This window comes from Hibiscus syriacus, unplaced genomic scaffold (assembly GCF_006381635.1).
Source record: "Hibiscus syriacus cultivar Baekdansim isolate YM2019G1 unplaced genomic scaffold, ASM638163v2 tig00110221_pilon, whole genome shotgun sequence".
Lineage (NCBI taxonomy): Eukaryota > Viridiplantae > Streptophyta > Magnoliopsida > Malvales > Malvaceae > Hibiscus > Hibiscus syriacus.
In genome coordinates, this window is record NW_024062635.1 from 1,064,668 (window position 1) to 1,086,505 (window position 21,838).

At 38.9% G+C, this 21,838-nt stretch overlaps 2 protein-coding genes across 2 annotated transcripts; both read left to right on the forward strand.

Annotated features, from left to right (window-relative positions):
• The first annotated feature begins 1,019 nt into the window (after nt 1-1,019).
• Nucleotides 1,020-20,326, forward strand: LOC120114275 (QWRF motif-containing protein 2-like). The gene is made up of 6 exons (XM_039135241.1): nt 1,020-2,704; nt 3,747-3,866; nt 4,630-4,746; nt 4,880-4,969; nt 19,498-19,605; nt 19,706-20,326. The coding sequence occupies exons 1-6, from the start codon at nt 1,217-1,219 to the stop codon at nt 19,823-19,825; spliced, it is 2,043 nt and encodes a 680-aa protein (XP_038991172.1). The 5' UTR covers nt 1,020-1,216; the 3' UTR covers nt 19,826-20,326.
• On the forward strand, nt 2,820-21,766 carry LOC120114277. The gene is made up of 3 exons (XM_039135242.1): nt 2,820-2,825; nt 10,585-10,590; nt 21,375-21,766. Exon 3 carries the CDS (start codon nt 21,377-21,379, stop codon nt 21,692-21,694), a length of 318 nt encoding a protein of 105 aa, XP_038991173.1. The 5' UTR covers nt 2,820-2,825; nt 10,585-10,590; nt 21,375-21,376; the 3' UTR covers nt 21,695-21,766.
• The last annotated feature ends 72 nt before the right edge of the window (nt 21,767-21,838 follow it).

The window sequence follows — 21,838 nt, forward strand, 5'->3', positions numbered from 1 at the left end:
ATAATATTTAGTTTTTAAAAATATTTGGAAAATATATATCATATATAGTTTTTGAAAACATTTTAAAAACATATATATAATATATAATTTTCAAAAATATTTTGAAAATATATATAACATATAGTTTTTGAAAATATATATATAGTTTTTGAAAACATTTTAAAAACATATATATACTATATAGTTTTCGAAAATATTTTGAATATATATATAACACATAGTTTTTGAAAAAGTTTTGAATATATATATATATATATATATATAGTTTTTGAAAACATTTTGAAAAAATATATATAATATATAGTTTTTTAAAAACATTTTGAAAACATATATATAATATATAGTTTTTGAAAACATTTTGAAAAAAATGTATATATAATATATAGTTTTTGAAAACATTTTAAATATTAATATAATGATATTTTAATAAAGATATTAAAAATATATTATTTGATACTTTTTAAAATATAATATAATAATATTATTTAAATAAATAATTAATATAATTTATAATATTTTTATTTCAATAGGATGCACTAATCTTAACATGCCATTAATAAAATTATAGAAATAATAATTCAATAATAAAAAATAAATTATTATAATATTCAAAAATAAAAATATTAAATTTTTGTGATAAATAATATTATTTATTATATTTAATATTTGTAACAAATACTTTCTAAAAAAATCCTAATGGAAAATGGTTTACTAACTCTCCTCAAAACACCGTAAAACAGTTTATAGAAAATATTTTCAAAAAATATAATTTATTTTTAAAAAATATTTTTAATAAACAAATAAACTCTTAATAATATTAATCCTTAATGATGTTCAACTATACTCCTCGAATTTCTTATAATTTTCCTAAAGATTTATACTTTACAAGAGTAATACTCTCATTAAATTAAAAACTAAAAAAATGTAATAATTAATTAACCTACCGTCTTTCTAAAGATTAACAAACCCCAAATCCAAGCGAGCAGCTGAATCTGTTCCTTTTCCTCTCTTTCTATCAAGTTTTACTTTTCCCTCTGAGAACCCAGAAAATCTGAGTGGGTTTCACTGCTGTTGAAGTAAAATCCTGAATCCTTCAGAGCCCCTTTATGGGTTCTTCTCCATTAGCCATGGAATTGAAGACTCATTACTCCTAACAAAACAAAATTTGTTTTAATGGCAATGTAGAAGAGAAAGTAGATTCCTTTTGCAGTCTCAGATGATGGTGGCTGCATTTTCTCATCCATCTACTCCTTCACGGTCCCCTGTTGAAGAACCAAATACCTATCAAGAAGAAACCTCAACCTCAACAACAAAAAGGCATCCTCTAAAAGATAATGGCTCTACTGTTACGAGAAAACCCAGAGGGAGACAAGTTTCTTCGAGGTATATGTCTCATTCTCCTTCCACTTCATCTTCATCTTCCTCTTCTTCTTCAGCAGCAACGACAATGTCAGCCAAAACGACGGCAGCATGGAGCAAAACGACTGCGAGATATCCTTCTCCGCTTATTTCTCGTTCAACAAATGTTACCTCTACTTCAGCTACGTTGCCTTCGGTTCCTAAACGGTCTCAATCTGTGGACCGGAGGCGGCCCGGAGGTCAAGTGTCGCATGGAAACAATGCTAATGCCACGGAATTGTCAGATGCTTCCAATATGTTGATTACTTCAACAAGAAGTTTGTCGGTTTCGTTTCAAGATGAAGCCTTTTCGCTTCCGATTAGCAAGACAAAGGCTCAAGTGGGTCCTTGTTCTACTAGGAAAGTAACGCCTGAAAGACGTAGAGCCACTCGAGTGAGAGATCATGGGGATAACTCAAAGCCAATGGATCAGCTCCGCTGGCCTGGGAGAATCCGGCAAGGGAATCCGGTTTCGGGTTCGAATTCGTTGTCTATAAGCTTGGATTCTAGTTGTGAAAGGAGGATGGCTGGATCTGGTGCAATGCTGGCTAAGTCATCGCAACAATCAATTATGCTTGATGACAGTAGTAGGAGAGCTTCTTTTGATGGGTCTAGTAGGTTCAGTTTGGATTTGGGAAGTGCTGCTGAGTTCTTAAAAGAGCCTAATAAGCAAAATCCAGATGCCAATTCTATAAACGATGCTACTTTTTTCCCTTGTGATCTTACTGCTTCTGATACTGATAGTTTGTCCTCTGGGAGCACCAATTCTGGCAAGCAAGACTATGGGGGAAGTGGGATTTCTAAAGGAAGGATTGTACCCCGTAATATTGCTGTGTCTGCAAAGTGTTGGCAGGAAACTAGCAGCTGGTTGAGGCGATTACAGGATCCGAGTTTACCTTTATCTACAAGCCCTGGTTCTAGAATTGGTGCTTCAGCTAAGTTCACCCAGTCAAAAAGTTTTTCTAGTGACTGTGCAGTGTCGTCTCCGCCGACAATGGCTTCTACTATCAGGGGAGGTACAAGACCTGCTTCTCCTAGTAAGCTTTGGATATCTTCAGCTTCATCTCCATTGAGGGGGTTAAGTCCTGCTCGTGTCAGAAATGCGGTTGGCGGTCATATGATTGGTAATTCCGTTAATTCCCCTTCGATTATTAGCTTTTTTGCTGATATTCGAAGAGGAAAGTTGGGGGATGATCGGATTGTTGATGCACACATGTTGAGGCTTCTTTATAATCGCTACTTGCAATGGAGATTTGCAAATGCAAGGGAAGATGCTACTTTCATGGTGCAGAAACTGAGTGCAAAGGTATACTAATTTTCCCTCTCATGGTTCTCAATATGATCAATGCACATGCGTACTTGTTTTTTGTTTGTAATATTTGGCGAATCCTCAAATTTAGTTCATAGTAATAGTTTTCAAACAAGCTGTAAGCTGGCTTTTAATGCTAGTGGAAGCTTACATTTTGCTTGATTTTAGTGAAGATCATAGTCTTCTCAAATATGGCATTATAAATTTTTTTGTAGGTGCTGTTTTTGCCGAAGTTATATACTGAAAGTTTGCATTTCATTTTGTTAACCTTGCCATTTGGAGTTTCGCATAGTTGTAACGTAAGTGTTTTTCATGTCCGTTTTATATCTACAAAGAGATTAGATTTAGAGATGGAAGGATCTTGAGTCTAAATATAGCAATCAATGATTTGCTACAGGCTGAAAATAGAGCTAGTACACGATGCAAAATCACGGAGAAAGATGTAATACTGAATGAATGTTCATGAGCCTGTTTTTCCTCTACTTTGATTGTACTAGAGTACTTAGCTTTGTTATCTTAAAATTTAATAGAATTTTGCTTAATTTTATGTATTGTGCTTGTTATGACCATGAATTGTAAAGAGCTTTTCACTTTCTGTCTGCTGTTATAAAATTTGCACAATGGAAGGTTTAGTGGACTTGATGAGCAAAGGTGGATATTATAGATACAGTCTATGGAATTACATTACTAAACGATAGATTTGATTTGCATCAGTGTCTGTCATCAACTGCCCCTTGATACTCTTATTCTGTTATCAACTTGAGAGAAGTGAATGATACCGACTATCTGTCAGTTAAAAGGGCCTACTCAAAAATTAGAATATTGGTAGAATTAGATATATTGCTTGGATTCTAATAATCTTTAATATGTAAGTACTTCTCTGGTAATTGAGAATTATTGTTGGGGAAGTTGATCGACTGGGTTTTGATATATGATAAACAGGAATAATTCAGCTTTATCGATAACAGTGATTTGAGTTAACATGATGAGTTCTAATAAGTCCAGTATGTAAAAATCTCTAGTGTTCCTTGTATACCAGAAAAATCTGTGGAATGCATGGGTAACAACTTCAGAAATGCGACATTCTGTTACCCTTAAGAGAATCAAGCTGCTATTGCTGAGGCAAAAATTGAAATTGACTTCCATCCTAAAGGGACAAGTAAGATTCAAAGCTTCACTTTTCTAAAGTATCGAATCGAATCCTTGTTGACCTTTCAGTATGCACAAGCACTTACAGCTATCTGATTATGTTTTTTACCTTCTTCATATTATTGCTTTGTACATGTAATTCAACTCTGTGGATATGCTTTCATAGCTGAGAACAGAACTGCTTTGGTTTTGATTGACATCCATACACATGAAAGTGAAAAAGTCAACAGTTTTAGGAATACCGTTGATTATAATGAAATTTATCAAAATTAGGACTTTGGTGTTGTATCGAGGAATTTATTATTTTTCGGCAATTGGCCTGAGGGAGCTTCCTGGCCTTAGAAACATGCTTTAGAAGAGTAGTCACCAGTCATTTCACGACATGAGTAGGTACTGAATATTAGTCCTAATTAAGACACGTAAAAGATGGAAAAAAGGAAAATTGGATTATTATTCTTGTATGTAGTAATGAATGGCTAAGTTATTAAATTATGTTGGAATTTTGTTCACTTCTGGAGTCGGAGTAAGACAGATAGAAATCAATCAAATAAGAAATCAAAGAAAGTCAAGAAAAGAAAATTTTGTTCTATTGTATTTAATCCTAGAAGAAAAATAGTTGTTTGCTTCAATTTGGTGTCATTGATTCTCCGATTACTGTGTGGTTCTTAGAACAGATCTAGTTCCTTTTTGTTCTCAATTTCTAGATACCGGCTTTTACAGCATGAATTTTCTTTTCCTTGGGACTAAAAATTCACTATAATTGGTGACTGCAGATAGCTTATTTAGAAGAATGGGCCATCCTTGATAGACACCACTCTAGCGCTTTGCTAGGACAGACCGAAGCTTTAAAGGCCAGTGTTCTCCGTCTTCCGGTTATTGGAAAAGCGATAGTAAGTTTCTTCCAGTTTTTAATTTTGCAACTTTTCAATATTCAATCTATCAACGATTCAGCACATGACTATCAATATGGTTTAAAATGTTGCTCTTTTTTCTCTTCCCTTTCTCTGTTTTCTCTCATGATAGGCAGATATCCAAAATCTGAAGGATGCTGTCAGCTCTGCGGTTGATGTGATGCAAGCAATGGCATCCTCAATATGCTTACTATCATCAAAGGTGAAATTCATTTACTAAATCTTGAGGTATTTGTATTACAAGAAAAAGATGATTAAATTCATTCGTGTGGCAGTTATTTGTATTTCTACTACTTTGGTGAACTTCATAAATAAAATGCTACTAATACAAGAAAGTTCTGGAGCTGTGTTCTTGCTGTTGCCTATTAGTATGTTCTTGATTTGCTAGTTTTCTTCAACACTTACAGTTGTATGATTATGCCCATTGTAACTTGTAAAGGCTTGATCATAATAACTTTATAACAAAGTCCTTCACTTGGTTTTTGACATCAAGCAAAATAAAAAAGAATTGATTATGTCTGCTTAACATGGATGACTGTCTCAAGCAATATAGTGATTTTTGCAGATGACATACTTTCCCACTGTATGTATACCTCCTCCTAAATATCACATGAAAAAGGCATTCTTTATGTCTAATTGATACAGAGGCTAGTCGAAAATTGATGCGAGGGAGATAAATAACTTGACAGTAGCAAGTTTAGCAATAAGAGCATAAAGTGTCATCATAGTCCACTCCATAAGTTTGAGCATATTTTTTAGCAGCAAGTCTAGCTTTCAATTGAGAAGTGAGAGGGGAGGAAGGTAGGCAGCAGGGTGGTTTGGAGAAGCTGAATAGCCCGAGGGACGGCAGAACGTATAAGGAGGTGGTGAATGTGGAGGATAGAGCGAAGCATGATAGGGCGGGAAGTTTTGAAAGATTGCTTAAGGAAGCGGTTGTCTCTGTTGATGGGCAGAAGGAAATTCCAGCGAGCAAAGAGATTCAGGAGGGCTTCTTAGGTGAGGTTACTGGGAGGAGGAATTTGTGGGAGATGCATATTCCCCCGGATGATTACAATTGGGTGAAAAGATCTTTGACTGGGATTATCAAACCTCATTTAGATTTGGAGATAGTAGTGAAGGGGCTGGCTGGTGAGGGGATTAAGGTCAAGGGTGTTAAATGGGGTTACACTTGGAACTCCTGTATTCTTATTTTTAGTTCGATGGAAGATTTTGAAGAGGCATGGTCGAGCAGGCAGGAGGAATTGTTCTTTTGGTTCGACTGGTTAGATTCGGTTATGAATGCTGACGGTGTTCCGTTGGCATTTTGCTCGGTTGATTTAGTTGGAATCCCTTTACTTTGTTGGGATGTCCCATTTCTGGAAAAGCTTGTATCAAGGTGGGGGAAGCTGGTGTGTTTTCACGAGATGACGGTCAATAGAGAGGATATAGCGGTGGCACGAGTTTTATTGAGGGTGGCCAGTCCTTTTGATATTCATGAAACTGTTACATTGGGCTCGTATGGGAGATCATTTAAGGTTAAAACTAGTGTGGGATCGATAAGCATTAAACAAGAGAGTTTTTCTGCAAAAAACTATACGGTGGCCGGTGATCGGTGATGGTGAGTTCAGAGATGAAGCTTCTTCAGAGGAGGTAGATGATCGGAACTCAGGCGGGGTAGGTGGCCTAGAATTGCTAGCTGTGGAGTCTAGGGATATAGTAGACAGGAGGCTGGTAGGAGAAGTTGGTACATCAGAGTCGGGGGGTAAAGAGTTGGTAAGGGTGGATGTTTCAACAATGGGAGGCGGCAAAGGGGGGTAGCATTTAATGTTGCAGGAGAAAGAAGGTCAACATAGTGGTGCAAAGGTGTCAGAATTTCCAAGGAAAAATTTGAATTTGGAAGGGGATTACCGAGGTCTTGGGTTAAGGAATGACTTGTTTAATGATTGTGATAAAGCCCAGTCAGAGGACTTCAGTGAGCCCAACTCAATTAACTCTAGAATTTCTATTTCTGGGCCAACTATGAAATTAAATAAATTGGGCTATGGTGTTCTTAAAGAGTCTTGGGTGGAGGCAGTAGGAGAGCAGCAACCATCTGTTTTGTTTGAACCTAATTTGCAGAATTTGGCTATTGTTTCATCTGATCACAACACAATTTCGACAAGTGATGGGGATAAGGTAGGATTACAGTCTCAGCCGAGTGGTATTTTAAAAGAGTCAAATAAAGACATGTTAGGAAAGTCAGAAGCTCTGGTCAAGGAAGTCGGCAGTGCGGAGGAAGTATTGGTGGTTAGGGAAGCAAGGTCAGTTCCCTCGGGCAGTAATCAGGGGTCAGGTACAACAATGAGTTTTTTGTAAATGGTCTTAAAAGTTGGAGTCCATTAGAACATTTATCTAGGAGTATGCATATTAGAAATGCATCGATTGGAAGATGGAGCTGTGGTGCTATATCTAGAGTATATAGAAGATCTAGAGAAAGAAAGGTATGGTTTAACCTGAGTCGAGAGGAGGGGGCAATGCAATCTTTGGAGTTGATGGATCTTAACAAGAATATCAGTAAGCCTCTCTTAAGTATCCAATCTTTCCCCACTAATTTGGAGGGAAGACCCTCAGAGGTGGAGGTGGAAGGTGGTACAAGGTACAAGTCAGTAGTAAACAACCTTCAGCAAGCTAGGAGTGCAGCAGAAGTTGGTTCAGGGAGTCGGTGTGAATCAGTGGTAAGGAAGGAGTATAGAAGAAGGAGAAGGCTTTTGACTAGGGAAGCTTTGGATGTGGCTGGTATTCTTACGGTGTCTTCTTCTAATTTCTCGATTTTCTTGGAGGAAGCTTTGACTTCATGGGAAGTTAGTAAAATTCTAGGGATTTCATTCAAAGAGGGGAAGAAGACATTTTTGGATAAAATTGTTAACCTGGAGAAAGGTTTGAGAGGGGTTTCCTGATTTCGTGGATGTAGCTTGGTTCTGTTTGGGCTTTTCATTTTTGCTGATGTCAAAGTTTATTATGTTGTCTTGGAACGTTAGGGGGTTGGGCAAAAAAGAAAAAAAGAGTGCTGTTCAAAAATTAGTTACTGAGAAAAAACCATCGTTTCTTTTCTTACAAGAAACTAAATGTGAGTCTTTACCAAGCTCTTTTCTTAGGAGAAGTGGGTTGAATAAATTGCAAGGACTAGCTGTGTCTCCAGCAGCAGGTTCTTCAGGAGGCTTGTTAAGTTGTTGGGATGATAATTTTTTTGAGCTAGAAGATCAATTTATCCACAGGAGGTTTATTGTTGTTTTCGGGAAGATCATATCTAACCATGCTAGATGTGGTTTCATTAATGTTTATGCTCCATCTGTGGAAGAAGAAAAGGCTAGTTTTTTTTGAAGAACTGGGTCTGTTTTTAAACAGGTATAGTATTCCTCTGTGTGTGGGAGGGGATTTCAATGCATATTTAGCAGAAGATGAGAAGGAAGGTCGTTTACAGAACAGAAATTCCATGGATATCTTCAGGTTTTTTATTCAGCAATCGGGGCTAATTGATTTGCCTTTAATTGGGGGAAATTTTACTTGGAGTAGCAATCGGGACTTTCCCATTGTTGTTAGACTTGACAGATTTCTAGTGAATGTTAGTTTCTCTGCAGCTTTTATAGGCATAACCCAATCGTTATTGCCTAAATCTATCTCTGATCATAATGCAATTAGTTTGGAGTGTGGGGAAGATAATTGGGGCAAGAGGCCTTTTAGGCTGTTTAGCTATGTTATGTCTGAAGATGGGTTTGAGGAGGTGATTACAGACTCCATTAAGGAATTCAAGAAGGTCAAGAAAAGTGCTGGTATTTTGAGTATTCTTAGGAATACAAAGGGCGCGATAAAGAGTTGGTCGGGGAATAGGAATCAGTTCCCTCGTGATGCTATCACTGCTTTAGAAGACAAGATTCACCAGCTGGAAATTATGAGTCATCAAAACCAAAGTCCAAACGTCAATGGTTGTTTAGCAGATTTGAGGTCTTGCAGGATCGAACTTTGGAGACTCTACAGGATTGAGGAACGAATCTGGCTCCAAAACTCAAGAGAGAAGTGGGTTAAAGATGGAGACCGTAATTCTAGATATTTTCACACATGTGCCAGCATTAGAAGGAGGCTAAATTCTCTAAACGCTATTAAAGTTGATGGTGTTACTATCAAAGATCCTTCTCTTATTAAGACTTCTATCAAAGAGCATTTCTTCAAAGCTTTTAATTGTTGTTCAACTTTGGAAGTGGAGGATATTCAGTTGAATTTTGCTAGAATTTCTGTGGAGCAGTCTCTTTTGCTAGAGAAGGAGTTTACGGAAGCTGAGATTTGGGATACCATTAACTCGTGTGATAGTAACAAAGCGCCTGGGCCAGATGGGTTGAACTTGGGTTTTTTCAAAAAAAATTGGCCAACCTTGAAAGGTGATATCCTGAAATTTTTCCACAATTTTTTCTTGGGAAAAAATTGGGAACACGGCATCAATCATTCTTTCATCACTCTTATTCCAAAGGGTTCTAATAATGGGGGGTTGGATGACTTCAGACCTATTAGCCTAGTAGGAGGGATGTATAAAATTCTGTCCGAGTGCCTTTCGAGAAGATTGAGAGGCTGCATGAATGATATTATTAGTGATTCTCAATATGCTTTCATTCCTGGGAGACAAATTCTAGATTGTTCTTTTATTGCAAATGAAGGCATTGACTTTTGGAGGAAGAAAGGTTTAAAGGGCTGTGTGTTTAAGGTGGATTTCAAGAAGGCTTATGACACCGTTGATTGGGATATTCTCTTCAAAGTTATGTCTAAGATGGGGTTTGGTTCAAAATGGTGCGGCTGGATTCGTAAATGTGTTACTACAGCTTCGGTGTCTGTTTTAGTTAATGGGGTCCCTATGGATGAATTTTCTATGGCTAGAGGTCTTAGGCAGGGCTACCCCCTGTCCCCTTTGCTGTTTAATTTCGTTAGAGAGCTCTTAAACTTACTGCTGTTAAAGGCAGTTGCTGAAGGTTTGTTTTCTGGTCTGGTGGTTGGCAAAGATGAGGTTGTTCTGAATTTATCTCATTTGCAATTCGCAGATGATCTTATAATTTTTTGTACTGCTTCGAAGACACAGCTCCTTAATGTGAAGAGGGTTCTTCGGGTTTTCGAAGTAATGTCAGGCCTTAGACTTAATCTCACTAAGAGCAAATTATTTGGTATTAATATCAGTGAGGATGAATTATCGCAGTGGGCTAATGCTGTTGGGTGTTTAGTTGGGCACTTCCCTTCGGACTATCTGGGATTGCCGCTTGGTGCTAGGAGGAACTCCATTCTTTTGTGGGATCCGATCGTCCAGAAATTTCATAAAAAGTTAGCCGGATGGAAAGCTAAGACTTTGTATATGGCAGGGAGAGTGGTTTTATTGAAGTCTGTCTTGTGTTCCCTACCCATCTATTTCATGTCTTTATTCAAAATTCCCTCCTCGGTAGTGACAAAACTAAATTCCATCATGGCCAGTTTCTTATGGGGAGGAGGGGCAGAGGTTAAAAAAATCCACTGGATCAATTGGTCTACAGTATCCTCTGCTAAAGAAGTTGGTGGTCTTGGCATTTTGGATCTCAATCATATGAATAGAGCCCTACTAGGTAAATGGTTGTGGAGGTTTGCAAATGATAGGGAATCTGTGTGGAAGAAGGTAATTTGCACTAAGTATAATATGGACATTGGATCTCTGTTTTTCAAGGATAATATTCCTTCTCATTCTTCTTGGATCTGGAAATCAGTATTTCACAATCATTTCAATGAGGATCAGTTTGGAGCCAGGTTTCGAAATCAGTTCAAAGTTAGAGTGGGGAATGGTGAGAGAATCAGGTTCTGGTTTGATAGTTGGGCGCTTGACTTCCCTTTAAAAGATGTTTTCCCGAGACTGTTTGTCCTCTCTTTAAATAGGGATGGGAAACTTAATGAGTATGGACAGTTTCGATCTTCTATTTGGTCGTGGCATGTTCAATTGAGAAGAAATTTAAGCGACTGGGAGCTGAGTCAGTTTACCGATCTATTGGCTATAATTCACAACATAACTCTTTCTTCTGAGTTGTCTGATGGGTTGGTCTGGAGAGGGAACGGAGAAGGAATTTATTCTGTTAAATCCAGTGTGAAGTCTTGCTGTCCTGTTTCGACATCAAACCCTTTTTGGATGAATAATATTTGGATGGGTTTGGTGCCTCCTAGAGTGGAGGTATTCTTGTGGAAGGTGGTGCACAACAAACTGCCTGTTAAACAAGAACTTCTAAGGAGAGGAGTCCTCTATCGGTGATGTTGCTTGCCCCTTATGCAAAAAGGAGGCCGAATCTCTTTCACATTTATTTTTCACTTGTGTAGTGGCTTGGACTCTTTGGAACAAATTTTTGAAATTCTGGGGAGTGTTTTCGGCTTTGCAGGACAATGCTAAAAGTTTTATGGTTGCTTGGAATGATATGGTGTTAGACTCTAAAATCTGGCCCTTCATTCCGGGAGTGGTTATATGGACCATTTGGAAGAGTAGAAACGACATTGTGTTCGATGGGGGAAGGGTAGATCAGACTGATCTGTTCTTTTTGGCAAGGTGCAGATTGGCGAATTGGTTTTTAGCAAAATTCAACGATGTTTCTATTATGAAGGACTCTCTTATTTCGGATCCTACTCTTGGGGATTATTGTTCCTTTTCAAGGTCCTCGATAATCAAAACTGTGTCTTGGTCCCCCCCTCCAAAGGGTTTTATAAAACTTAATGTGGATGCAGCAGTGAGTGGTGATTGGAGGAAAAGTGGTGTGGGTGGCATTCTTAGATTGGAGGATGGCTCGGTGAAGGGTTCTTTCCTAGAGGCGGCTGGTCCAGGTCCTCCGCTGTTGGTGGAGATTTTGGCAATTAAGAAGGGTTTATCTTTCTTTGAATCTTTTCTTCCGAGGGTTCAGGATCGTCTTATTATTGAATCTGATAGCAAACTAGCAGTGGGGTGGGTCAAGAACTATGATCGATGTCCTGTTGTTTATAGAGTTTTAGTGAGAGATATTGGTTTTTTGTTAAGAGATCTAAATGGTATTATTAGATGGGTTCCTAGATCAGCTAATGTTGAGGCTGACAGCTTAGCTAAGGCCGGTATCGGTTAGTTCTCAGTGTGTATGGATTCTTTCAGCATTTGGGTTTATAGAGTTTTAGTGAGAGATATTGGTTTTTTGTTAAGAGATCTAAATGGTATTATTAGATGGGTTCCTAGATCAGCTAATGTTGAGGCTGACAGCTTAGCTAAGGCCGGTATCGGTTAGTTCTCAGTGTGTATGGATTCTTTCAGCATTTGGGTTTATTATTGTAAGGGAGAGTTCTGTTGTTAAACATTATGTAACTCTTGTTTATTAATGGTTATTAAGGCACTCTTTTTCTCTTTCCGCTGACTAAGGAACATTTTTTTGTTCCATTAATCATGAAGGGGGTTTTTAACGAGGCCTATCTTCTTATCAAAAAAAATTGAGAAGTGAATCATCAGGATTAAGTTTGATAGTATACTCCCGTTTTCACCCAATAGCTTACTTATAAGTAGGTAAGGTAATCAAAGTCCACATACCATTGACATTTAGAGTTTTCATTTACTTGTGACTCACGTGCTGACATGTGTAGAATCAGCGAGAATTTCTGGTGATACCACTTGGATTCTGATGACCGGCCGCTGGGTTCAAACCGATTGGCACACGGCCTACCTGCTTGAGTTGGCAGTTTTGATAGTACCTCCAAATCCTGCCCCTTAGAAAAAGAAAAAGAAAATATTTTAGAGCATCTGATACCATGTAGAATGACAAAAGGGAGAATACTTTGTGGTGTATATATACAATGTAATAGTTAATTTTTTGATAGAAAGGCCCCATTAAAATCCTCCTTCAATCCCTCCATGTTATGAGAGTAACATGAAGGAACAACGAAGGAGGAAAAGAGAGCCAAGAAAACTTTTATTCATAATAACCAGATTACAAGCTTGAACAAACTCCTACACTTCCAACGGAAGAACATAAAACTTAACACAAACATCCAACAAAACAGGGAGGAACAATTCCTGTTAAACAACACAACTATAACCAAAATCACCCTATCCCATCTTTAGCAAGTTTATCAGCTTCCCAGTTTGCCGCCCTTGAAGTATGCCTAAAAATAATATCCTTTCCAATCAAAAGTGAAATTATGTCCTTCACCAAGGATAGATGCAAATGAGGGGTTAGACCCGGATTCTGAATCCACTTCAGAGCGTTAGAAGAGTCTGATTCCAAGATAACTCTTTGATTTGCGACAAAATCCAACTCCTCCATAAGACAAATCCCTCTTTTGATAGCCAACAGCTCAGCCAAAATAGGAGGACCACCCCCTACTGCTTCAGAAAACCACTGAAGCAATAGACCTCTGCTATCTCGAAACAGACCACCAATACCTCCTTTTTCCCAACCCGAAACCATCGCTCCATCAACATTTAACTTTAGAAACCCCTCCGGTGGAGGAACCCAGCAAGCAGGTTGAGAGCAAACCTTTCTTGATCTACCAATCGAGTCAGCAATTTTCAAGTCACCTACTAGAGAATCTAGGGGAATACCCACATCCTTGAAATGAGCACTAAACCAGGAAGCCACTCTAAATCTAACAATGAAAGATAATCTGACCAAATCCAGCTTGCCTTTCTGAAAGATAATCTCATTTCTACATTTCCATACTGACCACATCACTGCCCTAGGAATGAATCTCCAAATCAAAGAGTTAGTCATTAAATCATCCCACAAAATTAGAAATTCCATTGTACACTTTGGAGTCACCAATGACACATCCCACATTTTCAAGAAGGAGGACCACAGACCCCACACAACCCTACAATGCAGAAACAGATGAGAAACTGATTCCACCTCCCTACCACACAGAACACAACGTTGGTCAACAATCTCTGCAACACCTCTCTTTACTAACTCCTCTTTAACCGGTACTCTATGTTGTACTAGTTGCCAGACAAACAATTCCACCCTTGGAGGAGCTAAACCAGACCAAATAATCTTATCCCAATTCACTTGATTTTGCTCAGAATCACGTTGTACATAAAAAGCTTTTATACAAGATTTAGCTGTAAAATTTCCTTCACCATTCCCTAACCAAATCCAACAATCATCTGCAATGGGAAAAGGAGAGGTATTATTCAACATAGAAATCAATTGCATCCACTGTTCTACTTCCCAATCAGCCAAATTCCTTCTCATTTGGATGTCCCACACCCAACCCGAAGCATTCTGTTCCCTAAACTCTTTCACTTTACCCGATTTATTAATTGAGAGAACATAAAGTCTAGGAAACAACGATTTGAGGGGAACATCACCCAACCATACATCATTCCAAAACTGCACATCTTCCCCTTTCCCCGCCTTCAAACGCATATTCCTTTTAAGACATTTTCCAAAATCATCACTATTGAAGAAGTTTTTCACCACACCTTTCCAAATCCACGATGCACGAGCTGGCACCGAATTCTCCAAAATAATAGATTTGGGATCCAAATTGTAGGCGGCACAAATCACTTTCTTCCACCAAGAATTCTTTTCAGAAGAAAACTTCCAAACCCATTTTCCTAATAAAGCTCGGTTCAAAAGTGCTAGATTAGGGACCCCTAGACCTCCCATATATCTTGGTTTAGAGATCGACTTCCAATTGACCCAATGGATTTTCTTCTTATCAATCGAATCCCCCCACAGAAATGAAGCCATGATAGAGTTAAGTTTGAGTATCACCGTAGCTGGGATTCTGAACATAGACATAAAATAGACCGGAAGAGAGCATAGCACCGATTTGACCAAAACCACTCTTCCCGCTACCGATAGAGAATTAGCTATCCAACCAGTCAATTTAGCATTAAATCTCGCCACTATCGGATCCCACATAGCAGCCGAATTCCTCTTGTAACCCAGAGGCAGACCTAAATATTCAGATGGAAGATATCCAACCGAGCAGCCAATAACTTCAGCCCAATTAGTTAGCTCCCCTTCTTCAACATTGATTCCAAAAATCCTGCTCTTACCTAGATTTAACTTCAGCCCCACCAGAAGTTCATAAATCAGTAACACTCTTCTAATATTCCTCAACTCACGAATGGAACCTTTGCTGAAAATTATAAGATCATCCGCAAATTGAAGGTGTGACAACTTGAATGCTCGGTCCTGCAGTCCTAACTCGAACCCCGAGAACAATCCCATATCTACTGCTTTAGATAACAGTAAATGCAACAATTCCGTAGCCAAATTGAAAAGCATAGGTGAAAGTGAACAGCCCTGTCTTAACCCTCTGGCAATATGAAATTTCTCCGTTGGAGATCCATTTAACAAGATCGAAATCTCAGCAGTTGACATGCACTGGAACATCCACGACCTCCACTTTTCACCAAACCCCATTTTGCTCATAATCTGAATTAAAATTTTCCAATCTACCGAATCATAAGCTCTCATAAAATCCACCTTGAAAACTACTCCCTTCAGCCCTCTCTTCCTCCAAAAATCAATACTCTCATTTGCAATGAAAGAGCAATCCAAGATATTCCTCCCCGGAATAAAAGCAAATTGGGACTGACTTATAATATCGTTGAGATACAAACTCAATCTTCTAGCTAAGACCTTAGAGATGACTTTATAAAGACCTCCCACTAGGCTAATTGGCCTAAACTCTTCCAATCCCTCCGGATTTGCCTTCTTTGGAATAAGAGAAATGAAGGAGAAGTTAACCTCCGGCTCCCAAACCTTTCCCACGTAGAAATCCCTAAAAAACCTCATCATATCATCCTTCAAATTAGGCCAGAACTTCTTAAAAAATCCTAAGTTCAGACCATCCGGACCCGGAGCTTTGTTGATATCTGAATGAGCAATAGCTTCCCAAACTTCCTCTTCAGAAAAAGGCTTCTCCAAAGCTAAACGCTGACCTTCGGACAACTTGAGAAAATCCAGATTTAATTCCTCTGCCTCCAGGGTGTTTGTTTGATTATACAACCCCTTGAAAAACTCCACCACTGAAGCTTTTACTGACCTTGGGTCTTCAACAACTTCACCATCAACTTTGATAGCTTTTATGTAGTTTATCCTCCCTCTAATTGCTGCACTCTGATGGAAAAACCTTGTGTTCTTATCCCCCTCCAATCTCCATTTCAATCTAGACTTTTGCATCCAAATTGATTCTTCCTTTTTTTGTAACTCCCATAATTCTCTCTTTGCTTCAACAATAGAATTCATTGACACCAAAGAAGACCCTTGTTGCAATTTTATTTCCATATCCTGTATCTCAGTCTCCAAGGTTCTGATTCTGCTTGGTAATTGGAGAAAACCCTTACCAGCCCAATTTATTGCGACATCCTTCACCCGGTTAAGAGTTTTGGAAATGGGTCTCGAGTTTTCCTGTGTACCCCGATTGAACAGTTCTTTTGTCAACAGTTCACTAAACCCTTCCTCCTCCAACATATAATTAAACAATCTAAACGGCTTTGGCCCCCAATTGCACTCCCTATTCTCCAGCAGAATAATATTGTGATCAGAAATGGACCTAGGCTGCAGATTTTGATTGATCATTGGGAATTGCGAGAAAAAACTATGATCAACTAAAAACCGATCCAATCTCTCAAAGGTGGGAACTTCCCTGTTATTACACCACGTGAACTGACCTCCCACTAAGGGTAAATCGATTAGATTTGCCTTAGAGACAAAATCTCGAAAAATATTCATCGACGTCAAATTCACATCACCACCCCTTTTCTCTTCCTTCGTCAAAAAGGCATTAAAATCCCCACCTAAACAAACTGGGCAGTCCACCTGTTCCAGAAAGGAAAGTAAATCCCTGAAAAATGGCTCTTTATCAGCCTCCACACTTGGACCATAAACATTTATGAAACAACAATGGTTTGTCATACCATCCAACCAACCCTTTAACGCCACAAATCTAGTTCGGATGACCTTATCCTTCACCACAAATACCTTCTGATTCCACATTGTTATTAGGCCACCAGCAGAACCTACAGCAGGCGCAACTGCCCACCCATTAAGGATTTTACCTCCCATTTTCCTACCTAACATAGTGCTAACAATTTCCAATTTGGATTCTTGCAAAAATAGGATAGTTGGTTTTTTCTCCTCTACAAATCTCCTAATGGCACGTGCTTTAACCTTCCTACCCAGACCCCTAACATTCCAACACATAATGGACCATTCTACCATCAAAAGCATTTTATGACCATACCCCCTAAACCAACTACCACCCCTCAATCATCTCTATCCTTCACCAAAGGGACAACTTTGGTCAGGAATTCCTTTTCTCCGCCTTTAAACCTTACCCCCAATAAATTGGATACTCTCCAACACTCCATTGCTTCTGTCCTCCTCTGATTCTTTTCTCCTGCTCCAATACCATCATCCATACCATCACTACTTTTGGCAGCCCTCCTCCTAGCATAAACTTTATTCTGATATCCTCTCTCGACATTATTCCCCGATACACTCCCCCCCAAAGGTCTTCGCATTGATAGAGGCACGGCCCCATTCTGCATACCATATCCAACCTGTGTATCTGAAATTGAAGGCTCAGACTTCTTACCATTCTTCTTTGGTGATGAACTAAACTGTTCAGGCCCAAATACTTCCCTCCTTCCCATGTTGGAAATAAGCCCATCCTCTTGAACAACTTTATCTTTCCCCGAGGAGTCTCCTTGCAAGCTGGCCACCTTTTTTCCCCCATCAGAAAAAGTCCCTGACACAGTCTGCTTGCTGCAACCTTCACCTAGTACTGTCCCCTCGATACAAAGGTCAACCTTTGAACTTTCCTCGGCTTCAGCGCAATATTTCAAACTCCCCTCGTTCATTGGTCCACCTCCCTGTGAAGAACCTCGGACCCACTCTTCAACCCTGCTTCTAGAGTCTGACATCTGCTGAGAATTAACCTGCCCTTGCAGACCACCTCGATTCTCCCCTTTGCTCCCCTCGGACGAATCCCTCTCCCAAGGAACCACTGTTCCTCCTTGAGAACCATCTTCATCAACCCTTTCATCATCTTCCCCTTCCTCAAGCTCAGGGAAGAAATCATCACTGCTTTCTACCTTAATCTTGATAGTAAAGGACCTTCCAAGAGTATTAAAAATGACATATGGAGGGATGTCAAACGGACTTTCAACTCTTAATAACATCTGAGCCACCCTGCAGTCGACTCTTTGAGCTGTCTGTTCTTGAATCTTCACTAATTTGCCCCATCTCGATGCCAAACTAGTAAAAAAAGCAACTGACCAGCAGTTTAACGGAACGCCCATCATGGATACTGAGCAGTAAGGTAATGGAACACCCTTCTCTTCGATCACCGGCTCCAAACTTTCAAACCAAAAGGACAAAACTTCCCATTTATCTTCTACAGCTGCTTCCTTCTCCTCCACCGACCGGAAAACTACCAAACATGCATTTCTCGCATAACCCCATCTAACTACCTTAACATTGATTCCCTCTGTTCTCAATGCCCTTTGCACAAACTCAACCTCAAATATCCCTTTAACGATACCTGTTAATGAAGTCCTCAGCCATGCTCTTTCCTCCAAAGGAATGAAGAAATCCATGTCGTTCTTCTCCTCTCTCCTGTCCCCAAGGTTTCTGGATTGCTGACCCTCATCTTTTTTCACACCTACTACCGTATCCTTATATGTTCTGCCATCCTGGAACCTGTTCATCATCTCCTTCTTCCTAGCCTCAACCACTTGGCTAGCTGCATTTTGCCTTTTCGTAACCTCGACACCTGCACCTCCAGCCTCCACTACTCTATTGCGATTCAAGTTCCTCGGACCACTACTCCTCCGATATTTCGCAAAAGATACTAATATCCTCCTCCCATCAACAAGGGTGTTGTTCATCTTCTCCTTCGCAGCAATCAAATCCTCCTTACTCGCAAAATGCACAAAAGCAAACGTCTTGTTCTTGTAGTTGGGTCTGCTATTAACAAACGGTATAAAAACTTTAATCACCTTACCAAAACGGCTAAAACGATCCCACAATACCCTCCTATGCACTCTCCTACTAAGATTATCAACGAAAGCAACCCACGATCCTATTTCTGACATGCTGCGAAACCAACGAAAGGACTACTACTTCCTTAAGACTGCAGATAGTTACAATGTAATAGTTAATAAAATATCCTATATTAATTACAATTAATTAGTCATCTAAGTCTTAAGATTTGGCCTACAAATCAGTAATGATATTATTCTACCGTCGTATCCTTTGTAAGTTAAGATAAAAGGAGAACCCATCAGGCGACCTCAGTGATAAAAGGGAGTATGGCTCTCCCTAAAGGTCCTAGGTTCAAGCAGCTATGTCTGTAGGGTGTTTGTCTGTTGTCAATGGCTAAGAAACTCTTACTATGGAAAACTCAATTGGACATTTTTGTGGGCACAAACTGTTGTTGCTAATATAGTTACTAATTTTCCATTGGAAGCAGATATTGTATGGACTTTTCCAGCTTTCTTGCCACTCATCCCTGAATTAAGGTACCATAGTATAACAATGAATACTGCATGCTGGGGCATCTAGTTTTGCAGCTGCAAAACTTTGTTTTTTAAGTTTGTAATAGTAGTGTTGCACCTCGATGGAAGCCTTCACATCGAAAAGGGAAGAAAGAAAAATCTTGTAGTTTGGTTAAGCCTGCTTTTTTCATTTTACCTGAACTTGCACTTTTAAAGGAGAGCACATACTCAATTGTCTAAATGTTATTTATCCTATGTAGGTGGAGGAATTGAATTCCTTAGCGGATGAACTTGGGACTGTGACTGCAAAGGAAAGGGTTTTGCTTGAACAAAGTAAAGATTTTTTGTCTGCGTTAGCAGCCATTCAGGTAAATATAGCGTTTTGTTTTATGTTCCGAGCTATTCTCTGCTTCATGTGCTGCAATGGCTCATTATTTAAGGACGTTTCTTAAACTTCTCTTTCAATAGGCCAAGGACTGTAGCTTGAGGACACATATGATACAACTAAATCGGGACACATATAATACAACTAAATCGTGTATCGGCTCCCAGCAGCCTGACAACTCGTGTAGAACTGATCCTACTTGACTATCCACCATAAACATTAACAGTAGCCTTAAGCTTGTGTTGTTCCGATTGGGGTGGAGGCAGCACCGAACAGAACAAGAGTGGATTGAAAATATCTCTTCTTGTCTTCTATCTATGATCGTGAATGTAACCTTTTGCATCTGAAAGATCAGGTGATGTTGGCTTTTCCTCTCAACCGTTATCTGTATACTAGGAACTCTTGTACTGTTTTTTCTTTTATTCTCATTTTAGGAAAAAGAAAGCAATGTATATGTAAATATGTTTAAAGTTCATCTGATAAGCAATTAACATGTATCTCATGGCCTTTATTGACTGATCATCGGAGCTGGATAGCTATATGCCGGAATCCTTTTCAGCGTTTTATTGTAAATAGTCTGGCATAAGGAAGATTTCATGGACCTGAAACGTTTAGCTTGGTAAGTCGTATGCATGTCCTAAAGTTGCGGAAAGAGCTCCTAGTTCAGATGGGTGCCGGCGAATGCTGTTGTTTGTGATTTATTATGGTCGTATTTCCCTACAGTTGTTGAAGGTTGGAGGATCAATTGCTTTTAAAAAGTTTCATGTATTATTCCGAACTTCTCTCATTGTTGAGAATGATCACAAGCATCCAAGAAACAGAATCCAACGGCTATACCTGCCTGCCCGGTACTGACACTTACATGTAAGACGTCTAACACTTGTTTCTCTAATTTTTTTTATGGAACAGCTGGTGCATTCTAATTACTGTCCATCCGATCAATCATCATAAACAGAAGTATTAACATCTACCGCAATAAGTGAATCATGATCGAAATCAGAAAAATTGATAACGACAGCAAAAGAATCAAATGATGAACACAACACGCCAATCAATAGAAGAAACTCGACCGAGTGAAATGAGTAATCAACTGCTTCCGATTTCTCATCCAATCAAGAACAACATCAACCTCTTCAAACATTCGTACGCATCAAATGTTGAATTCCAACTTTAAAGATTGCTGGTGATGCTTTGTGCAACAGTGGCAACCTGAGCTTTTAAACCAGATGAACAATGCAAAAGAATTATATATATATATATACAAGAAAAGATAGAGATTTTTTTAAAAATAAAATGCGGAAAACAACAAAATTAGTCGCTTAATACGTGGTGGAAAAAGAATTCTACTTGTAACAATAGAACTTGTTAAAATGAGAAGAAACTCATAACTGATGATTAATGTTATTCAACTTTGATATCATAAATAATTAAATTTTTGAAAGAAAATAATATAAATATAGAAGAAAGTGTAACCAACATTTTATAATTATATAACAAAATTACAATGAGTAATGATTAAAATTTACACATTTTGGAATGGGAGGCCGGAGGCCGCAGCCGTGGTGTGATAAAGCAGTTAAAGAAAGTTGCTTGCAAATGGTTAATAATATATTACTGTGCAGTTTGCACCTACAGTTCAGTTCACAAAACAAAACAAAAATCTGCTAAGCTGTCCCCCGCCTCCCACCCCTATAAATATATCATCTTCTTCCAACCCCCGTTCATACATATTCTTCAGGTTTCAACAAGCAGTCATGGAAGGCTTAATTCCTTACCTCATCCATGCCATGAGGAAGCAAAAGCCCCGCCACCATTACAGGTCGGCGTCGCTTGGATCTAGCAGCCGTACCTACCACTTGTTAATGGGACTGCAGCAGTCGGTGGAGGGATCTTCTCACCGCCGAAAAAGGTCCGAGTTCCAGCCACCTGCAACTGTGAAGCTCTTCCAGCAGAGGTCAGGTCTTGGGTACAAAGACGGTTCCTCTTCCTACGTGGTGGGTGGCTCAAATGCTCATCATAAGGCGTCACTGGGGAATAGTACTTTCCATGTTTCCGATGTAGGACGAAGATGATTGTGTTGTTTTAATACTTCAAGCAAAGAGATGTTTTGTTTTGTTGGGGGTGTTGTTAAATAGTGTAAAAGTTCTGAATGGCAAATAAAGCAATGGCTTTTCCTTTAATTGTATTTACATTCAAACAATTTATTATAGTCATCA